The 18,672-nt window shown below is 33.2% G+C and overlaps 1 protein-coding gene across 3 annotated transcripts in view; it reads left to right on the top strand.

The window, feature by feature from the left end:
• VMP1 (vacuole membrane protein 1) overlaps nucleotides 1-18,672 on the top strand; it is a 134,959-nt gene that overhangs the window by 40,363 nt on the left and 75,924 nt on the right. For all 3 annotated transcript variants that reach the window (XR_012130646.1, XM_017662573.3, XM_073235322.1), the window contains exons 3-5: nucleotides 2,947-3,082; nucleotides 4,122-4,212; nucleotides 5,422-5,532. Coding sequence is in view for 2 of the 3 variants with exons in the window: in XM_017662573.3 (XP_017518062.1) it covers nucleotides 2,947-3,082; nucleotides 4,122-4,212; nucleotides 5,422-5,532 (338 nt within the window). In the remaining variant the exon portion in view is untranslated. The remainder of the gene's footprint in view (nucleotides 1-2,946; nucleotides 3,083-4,121; nucleotides 4,213-5,421; nucleotides 5,533-18,672) is intronic.

Raw genomic sequence — 18,672 nt, 5'->3', positions numbered from 1 at the left:
AAACATAGTTTTTGCATATTATTTTTCTTTCCCTGTCTTTCAACAAGCACATATAGGGTTTGGTACTGTTTGTGATTTCATGCATTCACCAGGGGTCTTGGAACAAATCCCTTACAAATAAGGGGGACTACTGTAATTATTTTTTGTTTACATTTCAAGTAAATTATGGCCCATGGTCTATAAGGTGATTTTTCACAGTGAAATCAGAGACAACCTGGCCACTGTCATATTAGCAGATACAAGATTATTATTTGTTTGTGTTATGGTAGGGTAAGTATTTATTTGGCTTTGTTTGGTACTAGATTTTATCATGCTATTTTATAACTTGAGAAGTAGATTATAAATTTACTTATTATGCTAATCCTAATATACAATTATCAAAAAAGTCAGAATGTGATTATTATGCATTTATTTTCTTCACTTGAGACAGATAGATTGATATTTTAACCAGATTAGGAATTTGTGGTAAATTTCAGTATATTTGGCTCTTATTCATACATTCGCCCTAAAAATTAGAGCTTTATTTATATTGATGATTTAAGTAGTATCTTTCCTGTATGTGTTTAAAGGAAAATGAAGGGTTTTCTTTTGTTAATTGTAATGTTTTCTTTTTAACTTCTACATTGTTTGGCATCTCACATACTTTGGAAAAATTCTACAGCATAATATCATAGAAATTCTCTTCTGTTGGGGGTGCAGGCTATCTGAAATAGTAGTTAGCATTTCTTTTGATCACTTCATTGCCTTGCAGAACCCATTTTGTAGCAATTATCAGCTTGGGTTACTTTGTTGATAAATTTTGCATTGTTTCACTAAGAATTCTAGGATTCAGAGATAGGCATTGCATATGTCATAGCCTCTTCCTATTAGAAGCTTTTGCATGTTATTTTTCTTTCCCTGTCTTTCAACAAATACATACATTTATATATTCTTCCCCTAGTGGAATTTAAAAATTAATACTACTCTGACACATTTTACTCTTCCAAAACTTTTTTTTTTAACTTATATTTCCTAGAGATTGTGCTGTAATTGTACATGAAGAACTTATTCTTTATTATGACTGTTTGGTATTCCACTGTATGAATGTACCATACTTTCAGCACTCCTCTGTCCTCTGTTGCTAACATTTAAGTTGTTTATAAATCTTTTGCTAGGACAAATCATGCTGCATTGAAGAAATGTGTACAAAGTCATTTTACTTTATACCTAACCATTTTTAGAAATGGAGTTATTGGGTTACAGGGTATATGTATTTGTGATTTCAGTAGATGATACCAGTAATAACCTTTATTGTGTACTTACTTAGTTTCAAACTCTTCTGAGGTATATATATATATATCTATATACACTCATTTAATCTTTTCAGTGACCCTAAAAAGTAAGTAAGATTTTATCTTCATTTTAGAGGAGAGAAAACTGAAGCATAGAAAGGTTAACCAACTGACTTGCCCAAGGTTACATGGCTAGTTAGGTAACACCCAGGATTTGGAACTATGTTGTTTGCTTTCATGTTTACAGCTCTAAACCCCCTTTGCTCTACAATGTGATGCTACATTGCCCTTGATAGAAAGTAGCCTAATCCTAATTTAGTGTTCCAGTAATGTACAAGAAGAAAAACTTGTGTCCTGATGAGTTAGGGCAGGGACATGGAACAAACATCGTGATTAACTTTTCTTGCCTGTGATGAAAAATGCCAAGATATAAACAGTATAGTAAGAACAGAAGAGACTCCGTCTTAAGGCTAAGATTCCATTTTAATAACCAGGGAGTGAGGAGATAAGATTCCTAACATAGTCTTTGGTAATCAGCCAACAACCTGTCTTAAGGCAGGGCTAGCAGTCCTAAATGTTATGCTTCCAGTGCTTGAGGATAAACAGTATTTTAGAGAAGAACAGGATCAGTAAATTCCTTGTGTTAAGTTTATCTTACAGAATATCTAGAGGACTGATTTGTGGATGGTGACATAATGTCTTCCACTGGAGAGATACATTATGAGACCACATGTCAAGCCTATGCCACCCCCACCCTGCCCTTTGCCCTATTCTTGAAAGCTTTAAGACAGAATCCTAAGCCCTTAAGCATGCCTCCTCTTTGAGGTTGCCTGCACTTCCCTTTCTTCGAGTGTGTACTTTTTGCCTTAAGTAAAGACTTCTCACTGCTCAACTTACTGCATTTTGTCTGTGCACTCTTCCAGTAGTAGTAAGTGTTACTTTGCTGTTTCATTCAATTTTCTAGATTTAAACGCTAGTCTTCTCTCTTTCTGTTCTACTCCAGACAAGTAGGGAGGGACTGCTGAGACAGGACTGTAGCTATATGATCATGCTCTGTAGTAACCTACCTGAAAATCTCCTTTCTATGCTTTTGTGAAGTTCTCAGGACATAGTCTACTCCATCCAGTGCTCTGTGGCTCCCCTCAAATCCTGGGGTGGTAGGGGCTTAGTCCCCACACCATGCAGATTCAAGTGGATACTGGACCCAGGTGACCCTGGCTTCAGGAGTTGGCAAGGGATTTGTCCTATGCTGAGAAAGAGTTCAACAAGCTTCCCTTCCCTCCCTCTGTTCTTGTTCTCTGCTGCCTGCAAGGCAGCTGCCATTCACTACTACTCTCACTTTAATGAATTCCTTCCTTACCTACACTCATCTGACCTGCACGAGAATTCTTTCTCGTTCAGAATCAACAACCCTCCCCCGCCAGGCATTGAGGTTTCACCTCATGTGCAGGGAGAGACCTCCCCAGACTCAGCTACCCGACAACACTGACAATGAAATAATTGCAAAAACAATGTTAAGAATAGATCAGAAGCACTTAGCCCAGACTTGTCACAATGTAAACCACATGTTTTTAAGTTCATATGCAGCCTTTCAGATGTGGGATGGGAACTAGGTGAATTTTGAAAATGATTGGGAAACTGAGCCTTCTGTTTTAATTTCTGCACTATTTTTCAGACCCCTCTTCAGTGAATGAAAAGAAGAGGAGGGATCGGGAAGAAAGACAGAATATTGTACTGTGGAGACAGCCACTCATTACCTTGCAGTATTTTTCTCTGGAAATCCTAGTAATCTTGAAGGATTGGACCTCAAAGTAAATAGTCTTCTACTACCTTTTATATAAACCTTACTTACTGATTTTAGAAGTGTTTAGTAATCTCATACTCCCTGCTACCTACTCAATCAAAATGATCAAGTAAAGATAGAGTATTACAGGAAGATATTTGTTTTCCTTTAAATAGTTTGAAGAAAAATTAGGGGAACATATTGCTATTTGCTCATTGAATAATTACAACTGACCACTGTCTCTTGTTGAATCTTTTATGCCAAGGAGAACATTAAAAGTGAGATTTTTTTCTTCTGGCTTTACCTTCAGGAGAAATAAGGCCTGTGTACATCAGATAAAGATTGTTTAGTAGAACAAGGTTCAGGATACGTGGCACTTTTACTCATAGTTTGAACCAGTGAAAAAGGAACTCTGCCATGGAACTGTGCTTGCTCTCTTTAAATTTAATACTTCTAAGCCTGTTTCAGATACTATAAAGAGCAAGTTGAACTTTTACATGCCTATCATTTTCAGCTTGACTTTCCAAGTTCTTATCTGTAATAGTATCTTACATTTTTATTGTACGTACAGTTTATAAAACATTTTGTAACAGATTTCAGTTCATTTGATCCTTAAAACAACTCCATGAAGAAGGTAAAACAGGTATATAATTATTCTGATTTTTAAAACAGGAATCAGAATCAGATTGGTTAAGTGTCTTACTCATAAAAGTGCAGCACTAAGGGACTCTGACCCAAGTCCTCCTCTGATTTGAAGGCCAATGCTCTTTTCCATTATATTATAATGCCTCTCCCAATTAGAAGTTAAGGTGTAAACATGATAAGTCCTTGGGTAAGGGAAGGCTATGATAGGGATTAGTATAAGAAATTGGGTTTTATACCCATATATCTTCCCTTAACCCCCTCCTGCATCCAAAGAGACCATGGTGTTTAAGGACAAAAGAGCTCAGCTGTGAAGAACTAATGCTATAGCTGAACTGAATAACCTAACTGCTTCAAGAAATTGTTCTGAGAGTAATGAATCCTGGAAATGAAACTGTGAAAATTTTTATTTGTTTGTTTTTAAGATTATGGCATCGTCAAAGCATTGTGCTGTCTTTTTTACTGCTGCTTGCTGTGCTTATAGCTACGTATTATGTTGAAGGAGCACATCAACAGGTAAGAGGTTTAGGAACTCTTTCTATTTTTGTACCTTCTCTAATCCCAAACAGTTTCAAAATTGTGGGTTTCAATGAATTTCTACCCTCAACATTTTTAGACTTGGTTTTGTTTTTTTAATTTATTTCTTAACTGGTATCTTAATGTCTCTCAAGGCCAAATATTAAAAATACTCTTCTGGTAGTTCATAGCAGCTCTGCACTTATATTTAGTCTATATCATTCCTTTTTCAAAAAAACTTCCCTGACTGTGTTTAGTGAAAGCAGCATAAATCTTTTAATCACTATGAAAGTTTTCATATTTTCTATAACATACTCCTGTGATCCATCTAAACAGGCATATTCTTCCTAGATTGAAGGCTAGGCTTTTATATATATGATAAGAGAAGTTCATTTGCATATAGGGTATAACTACAACGTAACTGGAGGGAAAATAGGACATTTTGTTAATGACTTTTGTCAAAATAGCAAAACATTAATAATGTATTCTAATAGGAAATTGTTCTAAAATGGTATTTCATATTTTAAAGCAGTTTACCTCTAATGTCAGAGAAGTTTTTATAGTTTTAAATGTATTTATTTTAAATATTTTAAAGAAATCTGTGTGTACTATCAAGAGTTTGCAGGGAACTGCTTAGATGAATTTACTTGCCAATATGAGAGTCTAGAATTTAAAATCTGGAATTCTTCCAACAAATACACATCCCAGGGGACTTCAGTTTGCTCTTGTAAGAAAAGCATCTTAGTCTTAAATATGCAAAAATAATCTTATTCCTGTTCTTTACTTCAATGAACAAAAATGTATCCTATTCACAAATATTATATAAATAACTGCCCCTCCTAACCATCCAGTGTATATTACCATGCTTTCTTAAATTTTTTTAACTTTTAAATATCTTAAAATTTTTGTTCTCATAGTTATCTTACTAGTAGTTTGCATTTCTCCTATAAATATCATCACACTAGTAGGACCTTAAAGGTTTAGAAACAAGAGTTTTATTCCAAGTTAATGAATTTTTTGCTATTTCTGCTATTACATAATACAGGAATTAGACTTCTTGAAGGGTTTTTTTTAATCTTAATACTTTCTTCCTATTAGAAATTTATTTTAGTCGGTTTGGTTTGTTTTGATTGTAGTTGATAAATACCACAGTTATTTTTAAGAATTCTGCTTTTGTTTTTTTTTAACCTCATCCCTTTTGTTTTTCAGTATGTGCAACGTATAGAGAAACAGATTCTTTTGTATGCCTACTGGATAGGCTTAGGGATTTTGTCTTCTGTTGGACTTGGAACAGGGCTGCACACCTTTCTGCTTTATCTGGTAAGAATAATTTTGAATGAGCAAGATCGAGACTTTCTTTTTAATTAAGGTATCATTGATATACAATCTTATGAAGATTTCACTTGAGCAACATTGTGATTTCAACATTCACTCATATTATCAAGTCCCCCGACCCTACCCCACTGGAGTCATTGTCTGTCAGCGTAGTAAGAAGCTATAGAGTCATTACTTGGAAAGAGACTATATTTTAATTGATGCTTTTACTTCAGAAGTTAAAATTCTAAGATTTTTAATTCATTATCTTTGTGTTTTATAAGCTTTCTGATCCTCAAATCAGTGTTTTAAGATTGATTTAGAAATCTGTTTTGCTTTTTCTTTTGGGTTGACGATTTAAACAGAGAGGGGAGAGAAAAACCTTTGGGCAAATGAGATTGTTTACTTACGTTAATTCATCTAGGAAATGTTTTTTTCCTCCAGATTTTGGAATAATTGTTCTCTTGCTTATGCAATTGTCATTTTAATAGTTGAAGTTACTTAAATTTACAAATTCCATGTAAGGCTTAGAATTGATTTGTTCAGTTTACTTTCTCTGTTAATCAGCAAACGAGAAACATTGTCTCCTTTCACATCCTCATACACCATGTATATTTATGTGTTATTTTTATTGAATGTATTTGATGAAGTATTATACATATGGAACTAAGTCTTTCTTAAAGCCTTTTAAACCAAAATATAAAATGTACACCTCCTAAAAAGTATTTTTGCTTAGTTAAAATTAGATAAAATTTAGGTTTTATCTTACCTCCAAACATTGACAAATATCCTGAAATAATAGCAGAGCTAGGACTAGAGGGTAATGAGCAAGACATCCAGGGCACAGAATTTAAATAGGCTCTTTCAGGGTCCATGTAAGTGTGGGATTGATGAGTGGGTGTCTCATTAAATTTTGTGCCCTGGATTCCTCCTTTATTTCACTCTATTCCTGTTTCTGAGTAAGATATTGAAAACTTGTAGTGTTATCACTGCCAATAATAAACTGGGGTCCAGGGTGGATTAGGACACATTTTTCAGCATTAGGTAAATTTGATTGTTTGTTTGTGAGTAGCATTTAGAATTACTTCAAATGCCCTAAAATTAAGTAACCAGGTCTGCATTTTATGTGTATATAATTCTGGCTATACTGTGGGAGATAGATTGCAGATGGAGAGAGCAGGTAGGCTGTTAATGATAATCCTTCCAAAAGAGACAGGCTTCCATGGAGGAGGAAGGAAATATGGAGAAGAAGGGGTATTTACAAAAAATAATTTGCAAAGAGAAGTCACCCAGAATGAAGAAAAAAGATGGTATAAATCTTTAAATTTCAAAAGAATGGTTGGAGTGGTAGTGCCATTGAAATGAGAAAGGACAAATCTTAGAGAATTTTATTGGTACAATCAAAAAGATGTCATTGTTTAGTATGGAAGAAGAAGGTGCCAAAGATAATTGTTGGTTTTTCACTTGAGTGAGCAGATGTTGGTACTCTTAACTGAATAGAAAACAGTGTGTGTTCACTTGTTCGTTCAGTATGTATCTGAAAAGAGAAATTTAAATAGTAATTGTAATTACGTTGCAAGGTAGATGAGATCTTCACCTGATTCTAGTGGTTTGCTGGTGCCCGTGGTTGGATGGAAAGGAACAGACACAGACACATACCCACACAGTTTCCCCTTTTTTCTTGTTTTGTTTTGTTCTAATTGAGGTATGTGGGCATATAACACTTATATTGTTATACAGGTGTACAACATAATGATAGTTTCTCCTACTGTTAACATTTTGCCTTAGTGTTGTGGAACAAACACTGCCTTAGTGTTGAGGAACAAATACTGATACATTATTAACTAGAGCCCATTGTTTAGTTTACATTAGTGTTCACTGTTAATAATAGAACAGTTGGTTTTGACAAATGTGTAATGTTATATATCCTCCACTGCAGTATCACACAAAATAGTTTCACTGCCCTGTAAGTACCCTGTGCTCCACCTATTTATTCTTACCCTCCTCCCCGCCAACCCACAAACCCTTAGCAACAAACACTGATCCTTTTACTATCTCATTAAATATTTGCTTTTCCAGAATATTTTCCAGAATATAGTTGGAATTTTACAGTATGTATCTTTTTTGGCCAGTCTTCTTTCACTTAATAATATGCATATAAAGTTCTTCTATATCTTTTCATGGCTTGATACCTCATTTCTTTTTATTGCTGAATAATAATTTCATTTTCTGGAGGTACCACCGTAGTTTGTTTATTCACTTATTGAAGGATATCATGTTTGTTTCCAAGTTATGGCTATTATGAGTAAAGCTTCTATAAACATTCATGTGCAAATTTTTTTTATATAGAAGGTTTCAACTCATTTAGGTAAATACCTAGAGACATGATTCATGGATTGTGTGTATTAACTGCTGGTATGTATAGGAGAGCAATTGACTATGTAGACTAACTTGTATCCTGCAGCCTTGCTATAATCACTTAATAGTTTTAGGGCTTTTTCATCAATTCTTTAAGATTTTCTATGGAGATAATCATCTGCATAGGAAGACAGTTTCCTTTCTTACTTCTCAGTCTGTATATCCTTTCATTTCCTTCTCTTGTCTTACTGCTTCGGCTAGGTCTAGGTCTTCCAGTATGATCCTGAATAGCAAGGGTGAGAGAACATCCTGCCTTGTTCCCAGTCTCAGTGGGAAAGCCCTTAATTTCTTACCATTAAGTACCATGTTAACTGTTAAGTTTTGTGCAGATGTTCTTTATCAATTTGATACTCACCTCTGTTCCTAGTTTGCTGAAACTTTTATTATGAGTTGTTGTTGATTTTGTCAAAAGAACACTCTTTTAGACAACAGTGATCAGAAATGAATGAAAGGCCAAGGTAGCAAACAAATTCAGTATGTAACATATTGCTTGGGAAGAAATATGTTAATGTTAAAAATATATATAAAGAGAAACACAGTATATGCCCTTTCCATTTGACCAGATTATCTTTAGTTCTTTGATCTTTTCATTTAGACACAGGCTTCCCTTGTAGGATTCCTTAGGTGCAACAGGGAGAATGAAGAAAAGTGAGCACTGACAAAAAAAATAATTTTCAGAGAAGTCAAGCAAAAGAAACTACAAGATTTAATTGGTCTTTGTTTATTTTTCAACTGCCTTTTGGAATGGAAGTCAGATTTAGAATGCAAGAAGTTAACTACTACTGTTACTACTACTAATAATAATAACAAATATTATCATCATCATTGTCATCATAGTAATACTAGCTGAAGCCAGTTCTGTTATTTTTTACCCATATTTGGTGTTCATTTTTGTGGTATCCATACCTGTGTGATTTGCTTTGACCAATGAATGTGTGCATCAGTGATCGGTGTTCCTCCCTGGCAAAAGCAGCAAGGCTTGTCATACTCTCTTGCACCCACCTACAGTTTCAGGATGGAGCCTGAGTCTCTCACTATGATGAACAGATTCCCTTTGCCAGCCTGCTGTGGGTATGTAGAGTAAAGGAAAAATAAACTGTGTTGTTTTAAGCTACTGGGTTGAGTTGCTTTTTATTGCAGCCTGTCCTGCCTGACTGATAGACTAGCTAGCATTTATTGAATATTTACTATGTGATAGGCTCTGTGCTCAGAGCTTTACATGAATTCTTATCTATATAGTCTTCTCAGGATCCAAGTTAGTCAGTAACCCAATAGTGTAGCAAATGTATGGTAAAATATTTCATCAATAAATGTAGATTAGCCGCTTGTGAACTTTGGCAATTATAGAATAGAGAAAAATAGCCAGGAAACCAAAGCAAAGCAGAATCAAAGATTTAAAATTTTGATCTCTGTAATTATTTAAGAAGCTATTCTAAATAATCTCTGGTAAGATTTTTAAAACTTAACATTTTCTTGGTATTAGATGCTTAGCAGAGTTTAATCCTTTTAGATCACCACTCCTTTTGTTTTATATATGCAGTGTGATTATGTTTGGAAAGTCCTAATTACACCTCCTTTCATTTATGAGCGTTTACATAATCCTCACTTAGGGAGATGTGACGTTAACATTCACATGTTATACATGTCTGTGCTGATGAAACACAAACCCTTTCCATATACACATGTAAGTCCTCAGTCAAGAAAACAAATAACCAAGTTAGGAGAGTAGTGTAATCAGAAATATATCCCTCCTTTTGACAGAAATTTTCAACAAAATAGGTGAAAAAGAAACATAGTTTAGAGGAAAAAGGTTTATTTCACTCTTCATCATGGTTCCTTTTACTGGAAATCATTGCTTAAAAATGAAATAGGAAACTATTTCCTGAATAGGTAGAATTTCCCAGTAGGTTTTTCCCTGTATAGAAGTTACCTCTTTTGGAAGTATCATTTAGTTAATTCTAACTCATTGTACAGCTAAATGATATAAACTGTTTCTATATTTCCTGAAATATTAAGATACCTATAAAATGGGAAAGTCCTGATTTTTCAGTTTATCAATAAACAATTTCATTTATATTTTAAGTTATAATTGAAAGTTATAACTTAATTCGGATGTCCTGGAAGTCCTCGTCATTTTAAAAATTAGAAGAATAGTTCTTTGTCCACATTAAATTTAATGATGGTCAACACGGAAAACTGATTGGTTTGGGCTACCATCAAATTTTGTAAATTGATTTGAGAATCGTGGAAATCTTGTAAGTTGCAGAGAACAGATATCTAGCCACAAAGGAAAAGTTAGATACTATTTATACAGGAGTAGTGATTGCAACCAGAGCATAAGAGATAAGGGAAAACTGAATGGATTCCTTTTCAAGGTTCAGGAGAGTTAGTTGGGCTTCTAGATTAGTTGGTTTGTTCTTTTGATTTTAATGGTCAGCAGATGGGTTTCATGAGGTCTGCTAATGTCCTGAAACACTAGACATATTGTTATGTGTCTTTGCAAATATGCACCTTTCTGGCAAAAAGGACCTATGGTATTAGATTCTCCAAAGACTAACTCATAAAAGATTAAGAATGAGAACCATTCGTCTAGATTTTTTTCCTAAATAGTGTACATTTGGCTGCCACTAGGTGGCATTGTTAATATAACCACTATACTGTACTTTATTTGCAGATTCTATTCTGAATCAATTATGAAATCCTCAAATAGTTCTACTAGATTAAAAAAATATTCTATTACTTACCTGTATTTATGCCTATGTAATACCAGGTAATGCTTATAAGTGAAATAAGTTTTCTTAATAGTTTCCCACATTCATTTATTAGTTTAACAGTTATCAGCCTTTCTTTCCATTATGATGTATATAGTTACATGTAGGACATACTCCCATGGCTTGCCCAGTTTCAGATATAATAACATAATTTTATCCTTTTCTTTAATATTCAAGAATATGCAAGTGATGGAAGGTGATTTTGTTATGGGACTAAAATCTTTCATTCCCATGATGGTAGGTAATAGGATATATTCAGAGTCAAACAGCTGAATTAGAATGCCTGGTCAAATATTACTGTGATATTTGTCAAATACGTGTGATATCTGGCACATTTCTTAACTTTTAAACCTCAGTTTGTTCAACTTTAAGTGGGAATAATAATAATAGTACCTATCTCTTAAGGCTGTTTTAAGGATTAAATGAAATAATAGATATATACCTTTCAGCTCAGTGGCTAATATATATAAGGTCCTCAATAAATGGTATCTGCTATTATTTATAATTGTCATTATTCTTACTCTGATTTTATTTTTAGAAAGCAGTGATTTTCAATTTAAATACTTTAGCTGTTCTTAAGAAATCATGAGCAACATTTCCCACAATTAATTTTACTTTAGCAGTATGTCATAGCATACTGAAAACTGCCAATCGTTGTTGCATTTTCAGTGATGATAGATTAGGCAATTCGAATTAACTCTCATAAAACTATCTTTAAAAAGTTGATAAAATTTAAAAACATGTGTTTAAAGACATCATAGAGGTAAAAAGAGAGCAAAGAATTACAAGACCAACATCTAGATTAAAGAGGAAACCCAAAAAGGTGAAACTGGCCAACGATATGCCCTGATAAACCCACAAGTTTTGGATTGCACCCCTAAGGGGCCATGCTGTAAACAGAAGGATTAACTAGATATAAATTGGCCCTTTTGGGGACTGAAGCTCAGGCTTAAATCTTATCATCCTAGGCTTCATATTAACTCTTTTATTTTTTTCACAAATAAGTCCAACACTCAATGAAAAATTACCAGGTGTCTGAAGAGAAAAGATAATTTAATCAACACAAAGAAATAATAGAAACAAACCCACAGGAGATCCATTTAGTGAACTTATTAGGCTTTAATGTACTTTAATCTATAATAAGAATGTTCAAGGGAATAAAAAACAAGCCTGAGTATTTTGCCAGAGAATTGGAAACTATAAGGAGAGCCAAATGGAAATTCTAGGATTGAAAAAACATAGTAACTGAAATTAAGAACTCAATTAATGGACTTTCAGTAGTTACAACTAAGAGAGTACTAATAAATGTTAGTATTCCTCTGCAAAATAGGCCAGAGGAAAAATGTCCAGAACAAAAAGGAGAGATTGAGAAAAAGAGATACTGTTTTCAAAGAAACTCCAGTAAGACTGATTTCTTGCTATCACTGATTTTGTTGAGAATTCAGCTGATAGTGAAATGGTAGCTTTAAAGGGCTAAAAGAAAATTACTACCAACAGAGGATTCAATGCTCAAAGTGTCCCATGAACAGGGTAAATTAAAGATATTTTCAGAACTATAACAGAAACAGTTTGTCACTAGCAAACATGTTCTGAAGAAATACTAAAAGGTGTTCTTTGAACAGAAGAAAAGTAATTCTAGATTGGAGCTCAGAGATTCGGGAACGTATTAAGAGTAGGAAAAGGGTAAATATATGTGTAAAATTAATATTGACATTAAAAGCAGTAATGGTGATGTCTTGAGAGATTTAAAATGTATGGAGAAAATTAAAATACATGGTCTACAAATCACATGTGGAGTAACAAATTAAATTATTCTAAGGTCATTGCACTGCCCTGGAAAAGATAAGATTAATTTATACAAGATTTAAATAAATACAGATTTATATTATAATTTCTAGGTTAAGCAATGTAACAATATGTAGCTATCTAGCTAATAAGGAGAAATAAAAATTGAATAATTTTTTTAAAGCCAAGGCAAAAGAGAGCAAGAAAGGAGACAGAAAGAGCATAGAACAAGCAAGATAAGTAGTAAGCATCTATGGTAGATTTAAATACAAATATATCAATAATTATATAAATGTGAATGGAACAAATGTTCTTCCAGTTGTCCAAATAAGTGGAAAAAATACTCAACTATTTTCTATACATAATCTACATACTTAAAACATGAATACACAGAAAGATTATAGTAAAAAGATAAGTCATTCAATGTCAACCAAGAAAAAGCTTAAATAACTATATTGACATCAAAATAGAGTACAAGGTAAGAAGTGTTAGTAGATGGAATGTGTCCATTATTAATAAAAGATTCATTCACCAGGAAGATATAACAGTTCTAAATTTGTATTTATCTAATAATATATACTCAGCATATAAAGAACAAAATGTGGCAGAACTACAAAAAGAAGAGGTTAACTTCCACAAACTTGGAGAATTAATAGGGGAGTATAGCATAGTTATTGAATACAAGGTCAACATAAAACAATTATATTTCTATATACTGTAATAACATCTAAGGTATGACATTTTGTACAAGGCACCATTTATAGAAGCTTTAAAAAAAATAATAAAAGCAAAAATCTAGGAATAAATCTAATAAAAGATGTGCTTGGCCTCTACATAAAATTGTAAAATATTGGAAGCTAAAAGACCTAGGTAAAAGAAGGGATATATCATGTTCATGGATTTGTAAGACAATATTGTAAGGCTTTTAGTTCCTCCCACTTTTATCTACAGAATCAGTACATTATCAGTCAAAATCCAAATAGGTATTTTTGTGGAAACTGACAAGCTGATTGAAAAAATTGTTTGTTATAGTAAGTCCCAATAGGATATGTCCCTCTTTTGTGTTTATTTTTTGATCTGGACAGAAGATACCTATGTCTGTAATAATTGATTAAGATGTATGCATTATGCACTTCTTTACATCTGCTATATGTAAATAAATTTTCTAGTACATATACTCTTTTGCTTTAGAATTTTGTAGTCATTTTTGCTTAAGTACATCTGGATAATAACTGCTGTAATTTTAAATTGGTATCTAACTACTTCCTAAAATTGGAAATGTTACATTTAGATAATTCATTTTTGAGACTTTTTCGAACCAGGACTAAGAACAAATGAGTTGTCGTACATATTCTAAAAAAATTGAGTCCTTTCATAAATCATCACTGTGGTAATTCATTTCAGTTCACTTCAAAAAGCTTGAACATTTACTCTGTGCAAAGCACTCTGAAATAATATGTGAATTACAAAAGGAATTAGAAATTTAGAGCAGAATATATATATATATATATCGTATAGATAACTATACTGCAGGGCATTGTGATAAGTACTATCATAGTGACATACATAAATTGTTATGAAACCCCTAAAATAGGGAGGAATTCTCTTGGAGGAGGAAGTAGGAAAAGTTTATGAATTTGGGTTTGTTGAGGGAAAGGCAGTTGATACACAGATATGAAAGTAAACTATTTTGGAAATGGAAAGAAGACACATGAGAGAAAATAGGTTGGTATCAAATTGTAGATGAAAGTCAGGCTAGGGAGTTTAGGTTTTATATGTCACAAAGTTATTCAAACAAGCATTAACACACATGTTTTAGAAAGAACATAATTTTGGCAGCATTGTGGAGGGTATATATGGTATGGAAGCAACTGAAAGTAAGAAGTCCAGTTAGGTTAAAAGGCAGGTGGGAGGCAATAATTACCTGCTCTAGAGCAGTGACAGTAAGAAAGGTTTCAAATTTTGGGAATTGGATAGTGCATGGGAGTGCAAGTAGCTGAAATAATAAAAACTGCAGTAAAATAAGAGCTTTACTTCCAAAGTATAAGCTCTTTGAGGGCAGGGATTTTTTTTTCTCCTTTGCTTACTGTCATATTCCAAGTATCTAGAACAGTATCTGGTACATACTAGGTCCTCATAACATGTTGAATAAATTTATGTAAAATAAAATCTTTGGAAAATCCTATAGAGGTGTGAGGGGTAGGAAAAATAATTGGACTTCTTTTATTGGTAAAATAGTTTACCTCCAATTTCTGAGTATTTTTTTGTGACTGCTGATGAAAAGTGACCCAATCTATGTATAGCTTTTTCTTATTTTTCATGATAATTTTGTATTGAACATCAGTAATCCTCCTTTTTATTTCCCCAGCAAATAAAACTGCATCTACTCCTTGCATTAAAAATGACATTTTAATATGCCCTCTGCATTAAGTTTACTTAAATTTAGATAAGCAACAGGCACAGTGAATGGCTTAAAATGTGATTCTTAGTTTTTTATTTAGTGTATATAACATACGTATGATTTCTGGTATATCTATAGTAAGATAGGTTGTTTTTTTATTTAAGGAAAGAATCTTAAATAAAAAATTAGAAATTAAATAACATCTGTAAACTTTCTTTTGATTTTATTTCTGATGCAGGCATCTTTGTTGCTTTGATGTCTAACAAATGAGCAAATTTTGTCTGGCAGGTAGTACAAGTTACTGATTTCATTCATTTACTTTATTCATGTTTTTTATAAATAGATCAGATGCAAAAAAGCTTCTGTGGCTGATAGATTTGTCTAAGATTGTACCTTCTAAATACTCTTCTCTTGGATATTAATTTCCAGAAATTCATTAACAAAACAAACGTATTTTAATCTTATCAAGCATGTAACAGTTTCCTTTCAGAAGATCTGGAACATGAGTGATCCAGGAATGCTTATTTACTAGTGGAAATTATGCCCAGAGTAAACATAGGAAGTTAATGAAGGGAACATCACTGCTGTTAACCTCTTTAATGCATCTAGACAGCACAGGGGTCAACATTTTTTCTGTAAAGAGCCAGGTATTTTAGGCTTTGCCGGCCAGTCTCTTTCAGCTTCCTCAGGTCTGTCATTGTTATGAGAAAACATCCAAGGACAGTGTGTAAAGGAATAAATGTGACTGCCTATCAACCTTTATTCGCGAAAGCAGGTGGCAGGCTGGATTTGATCTGCAGGCTGTAGTTTTCTAACCCTTGCTCTAACTCATGGGATGACAGTAAGTATACTAGAAGAAGCATATTAAGCTTGGGGACCCTGGTGAGCTAGCCACCTTCTAAAGATTTTTATGTGACACGTTGTGTATTTGGTTCATCCATTTGCCAAAAAAGGATTATAATTTCTCTCTTCTGGATCATAATGTTAGCCTTAACATGATGTTTAGGAGAGAGGATAGTTGTACAAGTGTTTGAGTACTCTAGAAACCATTAAGGGGGAAAAAACCTAACTTCTTATGAAGAGAAATGTGGAAGAATTTGTTCCAAATGAGCTGCCTAGTGACAGCAGGTTTAATTCTAATTTCTTGTTTTAACCATTGATGTGTGCAATTATTGAATACCAGTTTTTACAACATTGCAATCATTTTGAGAAACAATTTATGGATAAGTTTAGATTGTTATAAACTTTGGAAGAAGTGATGGGGTTATTTCAGTAGCCACCTTAGAATTACTTCCCATTACTAGAAAAATGTTATTCATAATTCTGTAAACAATCAAGTTAACAAAAACAGGAACTTTGATAGTGAGAAATGTATTTCAGACACGCTTCTTATTACATTTAGTATATTATTATTCATCAAGTTACAAGACAAGCAGATGATTAAAGAGCCATTTGTAAACACTGTGCCATTAAGGATTTATAAAGCCTGTTCTATTTAACAATAACAGCGACTAAGTCCTTGGCAAGAATTTTTAAGCCCCAAATAATGCAGCATGAACAGTTTTTTACACTAGGTGGAGCACTTTCCTGGAGAAAGGTTTAATAAGCCCTATATTCCTTTCAAATAAGCCGAACTCCTAGACAAAGGACTCTATGGGAACAAAACCTTTCAACAATCATTTTATAATTTTAAAAAGCTCACAAATATTGAGCTATAAATAGAAGGATGAATATATTTTACAGGTAACTTTTATCTTTGACATATATTTTAGCCAGTGAATTCCCTTATCTTTGGGGTCCAGATAGGAGGGATTTTCACATGTTGAAAGCATTAGAGTTGTCCTATCTAGATGCAGTTGGGATGTAGAAAAGTTTTGGAACTATTCAATTACATTGTAGAATAGATCAGGTTTTATTAGAAGCTATAACATCAAGATATCATCTGAATGGTATTTATGAGTCTTTAATATGACCATTTTAATAGAAAAAATATTTGGCTCTTTGCTATAAAAAATAGAAAGAAAATTAGTTGCAACATATTTACCCTTGTGTAAGATTCAGAGGCTTGTTTCTACTTTAAAGTTTAAGATTACTTCATCACTAAAATGTGCAGTAAAAATTGTACATTTAAAAAAATCTGACATTTGATTGCTATTGAATATTTACAGAACACCTGTAAACAGCACCATGTTTACCTTAATGCACAAATAATTGATAGGACACTATTATAAAGGTATTTTTTCATCAGACATTTCTTACATTTTTTGGCTATTTGATAACTAAAGTAAATGTCACTTGGAAAATCACATGGATATGGATTGAAATGAAGTAGTGAAGTAGAGAAATATTATAGTAATTCTTTAATGCCATGAGGTGGAATATTAAAAAATTGTTATGGAGCCTCTTTACTTTTTTCCTGCTTGTCTTTTAATTATTGCTTCATTGCTCACCTGTTTGTCCCTCTGTAAGAAAAAAAAGGAAGAAATTGCCAGAAGTAAGATTCTGATGTGACTTGGTAATTGTTATGTATAGGTATAATGACTCTGGCTATAAGCATGCAGTGACTCAGGGCTTTTGCGGGAAGACCAACGGGCTCTTCTTCGAAAAGATCTGTTTGCCCTTTTTTTGATGAGGGCATGACTAGCTCTTCTCCCTGTCTTTCCCCAAGGAATGACTCATGTATTAACTCTTGTGAACACCACCACATCAAAAGAAGAAATCAAGGTCTCCAGAATATAGGGGGTATGCTGTACAGACTGGATAACTTCCTGCCCTTAAGTCATTATTTATTACTCTGCGCTTAAATGAAAGCTGAAAAGATTCAGTTTAGTTGAAATCTGTTCTGTTGGGGATATATTTTAAGCAATTTATAATAACCTTTTTAAGCTCTTGCTCTAAATATGTAGTCCATTTCTCCTAAATACTTAAATCAACTTTATGATGAAAAGTTGCTTAGATTTTGAAAAGAAAAATGAAGCATATCTTTATTTATGGATTGATTTAATACAATAAAAATGACTTCAGAGATATATATATATATGTTTTTTTGTTTTTGTAAACAATTTTATAGTCACAACGCTTTTACTGTATATTCTCATATAGTGTTGCCCTATTACCTCGGTTGTGCGGGCATTATCTTCATTATTATTGCTAGGCTTTTCAGCAAATGAGGAATAGGAGACAGAAGTCTGATTACATCTACTAAGTTGTAAACCAGAACTCACATTAATGGCCACAGTATTGCTTTTTGACATACTGTACTACATTTTATATAGAGTGAGCAGAGGCTTAATTTGTAAACTTGGAACCTTTCACAAAAGGAATATAAATTGTAGTTTAACTCCTTGGTGTCCATTTGGAATCAGTAGTTTTATGCTCTAGCCTTCTAGAATTGTTTGCTGTACATCATAACCTTAGGTAAGTTGTTTTCTGACTATGATGAGGAAGACAACGATTAAGAGAATTTAGGAGTAGAATTCCTGTTTGCAAAGGCATTTCTAAAGTTCCCTAAAAGTTGAACTTAAAGAAAACAAAGGTTTTGCAAGTCATTGCAGACAACCATTTGTCATCTCCTTTCATTTATTTATCATCCAGATATTCCTAATGAATCACATTCCAGACTAACCACTGACTCCTTTTGTTCCTTAGCAAAGGAGTGTAGCAAACAAATGTTTTCCCAGTGAATCAGCACAGGATTCTTTATTTTATTACCTTTGCCCTAAACTTTCCAGACAAAGCTAATTGGAAATTTTGCCTTTGGGATCTCACTTG

The sequence above is a fragment of the Manis javanica genome, chromosome 4 (genome assembly GCF_040802235.1).
Source record: "Manis javanica isolate MJ-LG chromosome 4, MJ_LKY, whole genome shotgun sequence".
Lineage (NCBI taxonomy): Eukaryota > Metazoa > Chordata > Mammalia > Pholidota > Manidae > Manis > Manis javanica.
The sequence above is the reverse complement of the archived record's forward strand: the minus strand, read 5'-3'. Positions and strand labels throughout refer to the sequence as shown.